Below are 9,780 nucleotides of genomic sequence, written 5' to 3' on the forward strand. Positions count from 1 at the left end.
GACAGAACACACGCAACCAGGAGTACCCTTGGGATCCGCACAGAAGACTCCGCGAAAGCCCCTGGAACCAACCCATGTCCTAGTTGGTTTTACCGTACACAGAGCTAGGACTGCCGCTTCCGCTACCACTTCCACCACTTCCATTGCTTCCGCTACCGCTTCCACGGCTAGCCGCCCGTTGAAAAGGGCTGGAAACAGGTCTCAAGCCCGAATTCAGAGCGGTATTGCTATCGGATCCCGGGCTTCTCTTGTCAGCAAGCAGCTCGGACAAGTCGAGCTGGAAAGGCTGACGACGAGTTGATTCCATGAAGTCGGAGCCATAGAGGCTGCTCCGGGCAGACCGGTTCGAGAAAGATCGATCGCGATAGACAAAGTCCGAATCGAGGTGAGAGCTGGCATTGACAAGGGGGGAAGTTGGAAAGTTGAGATACGACGGCTGCTGCACTGGGCTCGTGGGGTGAGAAGATGACGCACCAACCGGAGAAGACGCGGTTTGAAGGGGACTAGGCTTCAAAGGCGGGAAACTGAGCCCTAGCAGTGATCTGTTGCTCGGAGCAGTCGATGTCAATGCGCCAAGTGGTAAGGCCGCCTCGGAGAACGGATTCGTCCCAGGCAGATTACCCTCAGGGGTCAATGGACCAGGATCCAAGAGCATCTGCTGGTGTTGCTGCTGGATGGCTTGCTCGATAGCGTCACATTGTTGCCAGATCTGTTGTGCGCGCAACTGGTACTCTTGCACAGACTGCCCAATACTGGTAAACTGCTCGTTGAAAGTCGCTTCGAGTTTTGCTTGGTCCTGCTCTCGGGCAAATTGTTCTGCTGCGCGACGCTCGCGCTCATTGAGCCCTTGCGCATTAGCAGAGACAATCCTCTCATATTGTTCGTTGATCCTAGTACGGCGGCTTTGAAGACGCTCCCGCCTCTGGATCGCAGAGCTCAACTCAGTTTCCAATGACGACACTTCACGGGCAACAGCGGACCGAGCAGAGGAGAGCTCCTTCTTTGCCGAATTGAGCAGACTCAGCTCGTGTTCGTATTTGGCTTTCTGATCCGACCACTCTCGAAGTTCTTCCTCAGGGACATTCTCCAGGTTGTCAAGCTGATCCTCAAGCAATGCAGTGGCCTCTTCCGTTTGCCGAATGTTCCTTTCCAGTTGCAGCGAGCGTTGCTTCTGCCTGTTTTCATCTGTTCCGCTGTGTAGACGATGGTTGTAATTGTCAAGCTCCTTCCTGATTTTGGAAATGACAAGCTTGTGATCGTTCTTGGCCTTTCTAAGCCGAGATCGCTTCTCATTCAACTTGGCTTCGGCGTTGACAATAGAGTTCTTCAGCGTAGTCGTTGGGGATGAAGGACGATACGATGGCTGCGGTGGGGTTGATACCGAAGAGACTGCTGCTTTGAAGAATTAATAAAACTTTTCAGAGTGCGAAAAATCCACAAAAGGGCCGTCCTTACCTTGTTCCGCATCATTTGTCGCAGGAGTTTTGACACTAACGACGCATATCTCTTCATCGGTATCGCTCCGCACGAACGAGCAAGTGTAAGCAGAATTGGGGGCCAGACCAGAAATCTCGCCTCGCCAATGTACCATACTCGATCCTTTCGGTGCATCGTGCACTTTGCATATTGTGGCGGTGGCCCAAAGGGCTCCATTCACGCACACGTAGAACGGTTCCATATCCTCGCTCCCTAGACATCCAGCTTCGCAGGCTCCCGAACCAGTCGAATCATCCGCCGAAGAAAAATCACCAGCCGCAAATTTTATCGTTGAACTGTCGATTTCCGTAATCCATACAAGTCCATCGTCCAGAGAAAGACCTTGAAGATCATCCTCGGTCATGGGAAGACCACGAGCTGTCTTCGACAAAGTCCTTGAGTGTTCATACTCTCTCATGACGGTTATCTTTGTGCTTGCCAGTGCCGCCCAAAACGGTTGACGACTCCGCACCTGATTTGCCTGTCTCCTGCGTTTCTTCGCCGAAAGTAGTCGATCCCTACCATCCTTGTGCGCTGTCGGAGTGACAATTTGCCCATCAGCACCGATATATGACGAAACACTGGCCCCTGACTCGAAGGCAGAATCGATTTGTGTCTGCGAGCCGGCGGACGCTTCCGTGTCGATGCGCTTGCCGGTGCGAGGAGGATTAGGCGTTCTGTTCTTCGCCATTGACCGTCTCGCCATGGCGGTGCCGGCTTGGGCCAGTATATGGACTGCGAGTAGACTCCGAAGCCAGCTCGGCGACGTCTGCGGTTCAGTGCGTCGAAACTCAATAGGCAAAAGATGCGAATATTGCGACAACATATCGGGACTGATGATGTTCGAGGAAAGAAGATGACCTATAACAAAATCCTGTATACCTTTGCTCCGTACAAGGTGCATTATCAAAACTATACCAACACAGAGGGTGTTCACCCCCCCGTTTTTCCCAAATCCTCCTCCACCTAGCGTGATGGCAACTTGAACGTGGGCCAAGTCAAGCGCGAAATTTTGCGCCCAGGTCCACATGAACAAGCCCCATATGAGTAGACAGAATCCGTCCATCGCAATCATTGTACCGAGGGAAGGAGTTCCGGCGGGCCCTTGAAAGATGTCGAAATTGGACGTCAAGGAACCAGCCGACGCACCACTAGGCGGCAAGAAGGTCAAAGAGGCGAACAAAAACTGAACCAGAGTGAGAACCATGGGCGGAAGTTGGAGCAGAAAGATCAAGATCGCGATCGTGTCGTACATGGGGCACGATTTGAGGATGGTCGACGCGAGTTGGAGAGGGTTAATCGATGCATTCGAAGGCGACCTCTTGGCACCGGTCGCCGACTTCTCAGTACGACGCGAAGCCAGTCCTGCAATATCGCCACTGGTCTGCGAGGCGACACCATTGTTCTGCACATACGACATGTCGGCATTGCCCTTGGCGTATCCGTTCAAATGATCAGGCTCATTGCAATCCCCTTTGGAGCTGTCCGGTGTTCCGTTGAGCTTGGTCGATGCTACGGTCGTTGTGGGGATGACGAGATCGCTGGAAGAGCGAGACGACGGCAAATCGACTTGAGAGGAGGAAAGAGAACTAGACGCAGAGCCGCCGTTGAGATTACCGTTCAGATGTCCATTGGATTTCTGTTTGGCCACTTTTTTCCCTGTATTTGCGCTGCCATTCTCATGCCGATTGCTATGACTCTTCCTAGCCGTAGCCGATGAACGTGGCATCGACGGACGAGCCTAACACCCAGGTCCGAGTCAGCTTGGCAGATTAGAGCCAAGGACTTGGACCAGGCAGGTGAGTGAGGACGAAGACAATTTTGAAGAAAAGGGAAAATGAAGGACGACTCGGAAGGGGCGAGCAGGAAGGGAGAATGGCGAGATATCAGGTTGGCAATATGTGCGGGAGCGGGATTGAAAAGGAACGACAAGAGGGGTCTCGCGAAGGCGGTAGAGAGGACTAATGGTAAATGAAGAGAGGAAAAGGAAAAGACAAGACAAGACAAGACTGACGAGAAGGAGGAGGAGAAACTGAGGGCTGAGATAGCGTGGCGGGAGGGGCGGGTTTGGAGAGATGGTAAGGGAAAGAGGAAAGGGAAAAAGAACGGAGGTTTTTTTGGTTTGGTTTTCTCGGAATCTGGATGGACGAAACGAGGCGGGAAGGGAGAGAAAGTCTTCCCAGGTAGAAGTAGCCTCCGTAGGAATCTAGTCTACCTTTTACCGTAGGAGTTTAGTTCACAGGAAGGTTGGAACTGATCGTCAGAACCGGACCATGAAAAGGAAGAAAAGAGAAGACGATTGAGCCAATGTAAGCCGCTCAGCCAGATGTGCTACTGGAACTTTGGGAGAGAAAAAGGACCCTCAGCCCAAGGCAGTAAGGCTTCCGCGTCCGCTAAGCACCAGAAGGGTAAAGGTCTGAGGCCTGAGGCATCAGTAACCAACTTTTAAATGCCACATGCTTCACCAGTTGGCGTGTAATGTTGGAAATACGTAATACAATACCACAGATCCAGGCGGGCGGATTACAGATTTACGGGATGGGCTGATGGAAGAGCAGACCAGGGCAGCGCCTCATTCCGGGAGGTTTGTTATTTTTGGGATCTTCAACCAGAGATTGTGTCGATTGCTGGTATGTTTTGTCCTACACTTGCACACAGAAATAATAATGAATCTGGAGCATCGTGGCACTATTCAGATCAACATATTCAGCTTACTCTCAATTGTTAACATTGTGGCTGTGTTATGACAAGTCAATCTGACATAAACAGATCTGCCTATAATGTACTGCATAACGCTTGTTTCAAAATGATTGCGACGGTAACGGGGCAAGCTTCTTCTAGCTTGGCGGTTCTCCGATAAACTCCTGCAAGTTTCAACCCTCCCGTGATATCGACTTCTCTAGGTATAATCAACCTCAAAAACAGAGATTCAAGGTCTAGAATCCGTCCAAGACGAGCTTCATCTGATTGATGCCAAATCGTTTAAGATGACCAAGTCCTCTGGCACTACTGTATTTGTGTGGCCAAGATACTGACAAGGTGATATACACAGCGTCCACTATCTCTGGGATAAATGGGAATGATTCGGCCTTATTGTCACTCATCTTTCACTGCTCTTAGCATGACTACCTAAGGTACGTGTTCGGCATCTATCGCAATGAGATTGCTGCCCTGATAGGTCAAAATTCCATGGCCCATGGTACATGACTTACTGCTTACTTTCCAGTTACCCCTCACTGACGCAGAAACTGGCCATACAAATATTCTCTTCTCTATCAAGCTATCTTCTGCCGCCATGCACAGGGAATGCGCTGTGCTCAAAATCGTTCAATGCAGGACGATCATCCGACGATCGAATCCTCCACTTTCTCAGCGGGGTTGACTTTCCCATATTGACAGCTACAAAGGGTACAACGTCTGATTTTGTAGTCGACGATTGGGACCGCAGAGATTCGCTCACCAAATTCGAGCAATAATTCTTGACTCCGATGATTGAGTTGACCGTTTGTATTAGTTGCCTTTGAGGCCATGGCCACAATATGGCTCGCTGCATGATAGCCAAACAAGTATAGAGGTAGATGAAGATCTTTTGCGCTCAGCATATTGCCTACATGACATTTGATTCTTGATTGTAAATCAATCCTTCTTAGGCCGCTCTTCATTGGATCAACTGAAAGAAACTGGGAATTACGATGAATGATCGACCGGTTTTACCCCAATGAGGATAAACGTACCAAACTTATTCTGGGTATTTCGTCGGAGATGCCCCGGCGCGCCGGCTTCGTCGAGTGTCATATGATACTAAAGTTTTGTTCGTGGCTTAAATCTGTCTAGCTAAGGTATCAAACCCACGGCCCTGGATGTACATCGATGATGGTCCGAGAATTGTGTATGGCGCCATACCCTTCCCTGGTACATCACTGTATGGCTCGGTACCCATACAGAGGATGTACCTATATATACGGGGACTGTAAACATAATTGACAGTTTCTTTGGCTTTTGCTCAGTGCTCGTCGAACCAAGTCTTTCAACGAAGGGCAACAGACTGGACGATAGAGCTCAATGCGTAAATTGATGCAGTGTTACAAGCTTCGGGTTGACACTTTCGCTCTGAGTTGCACCTGTTGAGCTCGTACTGATGCATGTACATCATTTAGCAGCAGTCCTCACCCCACGCCATAATGGTTTGCCTGTATGGCAATGATAACAAGCATCCCGTAATTGCACACTTCTACCAGCTAGAACATTGGGTACCAGTGAAAAATCCGCGCATAGTTTGGAAGAAGACGACAATGCGCCTTAGTACCCCGAGCTACAAACACCGAGGGGACGAAAGACCGCGCGAAAGACGACATTTCACAGTTACGGACACTCTTCATAACCCAGTCTATGGCCGTCCTACTCAGGACTAGCTTCTACACACTCTAGAACATATAAGAATAAAGATCTTGAGCGAGCCACCTCACCTTAGAACCTACAGCGCTCATTTCCTCGCAGAACCCATATCCTCAACAGCATCCTCCCGGTCCCAGCTTTCCACCTCCAATTTGCGAACTTGCGTTTCAATATCAAGGATCTGCTGCTGCCAGTGTTTCCTGGCTCGCTTTTGGAGATCCCACATGGTCTGAAACTGCGCCTCAACAAATGGCGGCAGGGTAGTCTTCTTGTTCTGCTTGTAATCGTACACGACAATGTCCTCGTGCACGCGCGCAGCAGGTCGCTGACGCGCTTCGGATAAAATCATAGCCTGAAGGTCGAAGGCGTATTGGGATTGCTGAGCCGACGGGTCGTGGACTAGCTTATGGTAGACGGTGACTTTGTCGGGGTACGTCATGGGCTGCAGCAGCAGGGACACTCGTCAGCAAAGAACCTAGGGAAAAGGGACATGTCCACGTACGAATTTGTAGTCGATTTTGAGACTTCGGACAATGACGCCAACTCCTTTCGGGCTAACCAGATTCATCCATTCCTTCCTGTGTGCTTGGTCTATGTGTACGGCGAAGTTGCGAACGAAGTATACCCTTGCGGTTTCGGCGTATCGGAGGTACGTGACGTTATTGACGTGTCCTGGATGGCATTGTCACAAAGCTCAGCTATATCCGCAGCTAATTTTTTATTGTATAGAGCGGAAGTCCACATACTCTGGTCAATGGTCAGTTTATCTCAGTATACACAACAGGTGAATCGGGCAATACTCACCATGCTATCCTGTTGCCAGCGTAGAACGTCCTCCATCAGCAGAGTTCCATTACAAGAGTCTTGCTTCCACAGGCCCTACCATTTCTCCCCAAGCCACCGTCTGCCGATATAGACCCCTCCTCCATTCATCTGTCAGATAGCCCTCACTGCCGGCGATCAGTTCGCGCCAATCCCGCGCAATGCGCTGAAGTATGTTTCCTGCTTCCTCGACCTGTGGTGGCTTCAGGCCGAACATCATGCATTTTCCAATCCGTCTTTTGATCATGGTAAGCCATCGCGGATCAATGGAGTGAGGTTTGGATGGCGGTCGTCTCGAAGTTGAGGTGTGAGCATCCTGGGAGGTGGGCGATATCGAGAAGAACCGGGGATAGCAACTTGAGGCTCGAGACGTGACCGCACCGAGGCTCTGCCTTTTGAGTGTTTGGATTGCGATCATCATTCAGTTGGACTATGTACAACAGGGATGGAAGAGACTCTAGGATTGTTGCTGGTCTAGTTCCCGCTGACAACAAAGGGATCGAAGAAGCATGGGGCAGACGGCTAACCCCGGGCTCTCCCCGCTCTCCACCTGCGCAAATGCCGAAATCGAAGATATTAACCTGACGTGATCGCCGGGTCAATAGGCTAATGGACTGCCATCCACGGAAGCAGAGAAGCACTGTTCTTGAGTAGCATCCGATAATAATATCATAAAGGTGGTCGAATCAGGCTCAATTTGAAGAGCAGGGCTATTACTTCTTTCCATAATAAGCTTCTCCGCACCCATCAGCTATATATTCCGCCACATCTCGAGGATAATCCCTCGGCAATAAGTAAGAAACCACATACCATTGAGGCGCGAGCTCGTTGCTAGCAATCATTACTCTATAAAGCCAACAGATTGATTCAAGGGAATTCAGCCGAGGCTGCATGTTGGGTAGTCCCTAATCCACACCAAATAGCAGGGCGCCCGCCAAACGACGTCACCGATATATCCCGGCCGCAAAACAACAACATCCCGTCAACGTCTTGCAGCCATCCCACGCTGACACTGACCCTCCTTGTCTTTGAGTCGACACAATGACAATGACGAATCCAGAGCTCCGTCGACAAGTCATCAATATTTACAAAGGTATTTGCTCCGCATCTTGCGCCTCATCTGTTCCGCTATTTCGACACTGAACCGGAATGCCCTTCATGGAACGACTATATGCGTTTATCTCATTCGAAACTAATTCAGATACTACAGAACTCCTCTACCTCGGGCGAGAATACCCTCTTGGATATGATTATTTCAGGCAAAGGCTGCACAAAGCGTTCTCCAGCCAAGCGCATCTGACCGACGAAAAACAGATTCGGACAGGGATAGCGAGGGCACAGTTTGTAAAAAAGGGTATGATTGAAGTCATCGTCTCCAGAAATTTGGGGGTCCCTGGTGTTAGAGTTTCAACTGCTAATTATCTGCGTATCAGAGATTGAAGCTATGTAAGAACGCGGATTCTGCCTTCACCCCCACCACCCACCAATGCCGAGAGCCTACCCTTCCACAAACCACTCTCCACACCGACTACAAGCAGATGGATTCAAAAGAACAAAATTATTACATATATTCTAGGATAGTCATTGCTGGACACCCGTTTATCATGAGGAGACCGTTCATATCATGCATCCACACACCCGAACCTTCAGACATGATGCTGATGAGCAAAGCAGGTATTATCTGAAGCGATACCGCACGCTGAAACAGCGGTATGAGAATAAATAAAGACAGTGGCGCTGCCTGAAACTTTGGGTGAAGGTTCTGAAAATATACAAATGAAAACACAATAGACTTGGGGGGTATCACCAATTAGGATCGTGACCAATAGTCGATGGACTTTTCTGGCATCCAAAACACCAAAGCCTCTTTATCTTTATGACTTCACCGGAAGTTTCGTCAAGCCGGGTCTACCTTTTCCGACCCCACCAAGCACTCACTTCCAGACACTCTCCACTCGCGAGACCTCCTTTCTGAAACAGGTCGTTTATCATGGCGGTCCACCACCTGTCCCACTCGTCCCTGCTTTTCCCGCTGGCCTCCATGAGCATTGGCTCCATGCCTTCGATCATCTGAATAACAGTCAGAAGTGCAGTTCGTCGGATTGACATCTGTTCCGCAGTCAATTGCTTGCGTGGGCGACCTCCTTCGCGTTCCCATCGCAATTCACCCAATGGAATGGCGATACGACGGCTGTCCACCTTTTCAAGGATGTCAACTTCGGCATTGAAAGACAACCCAATGGTGGCGCACGGTATAGCAGTGAGTTTTCGGCGATCAAAGGCTTTCTCGACCCACGAATTATAATCCTGGAGAAACTTGTTCTGAGCTCCGGTGAAGGGTGTGGCTGGTGAAAAGGTATACGTCGCGGTGTTGTCCGCGACTTCCTGCTCTCTCGAAGCTAATTTGCGAGCTGGGGCGGGATTTGGAAGCAGTGATCGAAATACCCAGTCAGAATCCCATACTTCCAGAATTCCTCCAGACTTGAGAACACGCAATGGTTCGCTGAGACCAGACGCCTGCTGTGCTGGACTAGACGGACACATTCCCGCATCTTTGATGAACACAAAGTCAAAGTAATCGTCCGGGTAAGGCAGGCGAGGCTTGCGTAGGTCATGCCGCTTGAAATGCCAGTTCACACCTTTCTTGCGCAAATCGGGAGCCACTGAGACGAGGTCGATGCCGTGAAAGGCGATGTTGCGATGGCCGCGAGGGGTGAAATAGTCATGACACATACTGGACCATAATCCCGACCCGCATGCGATCTCAAGGACCCTCTTGGGGGGCTGCTCGTTTAGCGATGGCGTACAAAAAGGGCCCCCGAAGACACGAATGAGCATAAGGGAGCGCAATGTCTGGCGGTGAATTTCTGGCAGGTCGCATGGCAAAGGATATAGATTTTCGGGGTCTCTGAGATAAGTGCGGTCACCTTGGCGGATAAGGGGGTAGGAGGAGTAGTCGTTAATGGACGAGAGGGAGGAGGTCGAAGTGCCTGCCCACGTAGGACCAGTCGAACTCAGGGTGGAATGAAGGTCAGACCCAGAGGCCACGGGCGTGAAGGTAATTGGGGTAATTGGCATAGTATCCAT

The 9,780-nt window shown here is 50.3% G+C and overlaps 3 protein-coding genes across 3 annotated transcripts; all 3 read right to left on the reverse strand.

Moving 5' to 3' along the window:
* Nucleotides 1-79: 79 nt before the first annotated feature.
* On the reverse strand, nucleotides 80-3,205 carry Aspvir_007164 (putative ubiquitination network signaling protein; the record flags this gene model as incomplete). The annotated part of the gene is made up of 2 exons (XM_043270346.1): nucleotides 80-1,392; nucleotides 1,456-3,205. 2 exons carry the CDS (start codon nucleotides 3,203-3,205, stop codon nucleotides 80-82), a joined length of 3,063 nt encoding a protein of 1,020 aa, XP_043126281.1.
* Nucleotides 3,206-5,959: 2,754 nt separating this feature from the next.
* Aspvir_007165 (thioesterase family protein) lies at nucleotides 5,960-7,111 on the reverse strand (the record flags this gene model as incomplete). Its single annotated transcript, XM_043270347.1, has 4 exons — nucleotides 5,960-6,313; nucleotides 6,374-6,543; nucleotides 6,672-6,684; nucleotides 6,755-7,111. 4 exons carry the CDS (start codon nucleotides 7,109-7,111, stop codon nucleotides 5,960-5,962), a joined length of 894 nt encoding a protein of 297 aa, XP_043126282.1.
* Nucleotides 7,112-8,601: 1,490 nt separating this feature from the next.
* Nucleotides 8,602-9,780, reverse strand: Aspvir_007166 (class I SAM-dependent methyltransferase; the record flags this gene model as incomplete). Its single annotated transcript, XM_043270348.1, has 1 exon — nucleotides 8,602-9,780. The coding sequence occupies one exon, from the start codon at nucleotides 9,778-9,780 to the stop codon at nucleotides 8,602-8,604; it is 1,179 nt and encodes a 392-aa protein (XP_043126283.1).

The sequence above is a fragment of the Aspergillus viridinutans genome (assembly GCF_018404265.1).
Source record: "Aspergillus viridinutans IFM 47045 DNA, scaffold_5, whole genome shotgun sequence".
NCBI lineage: Eukaryota > Fungi > Ascomycota > Eurotiomycetes > Eurotiales > Aspergillaceae > Aspergillus > Aspergillus viridinutans.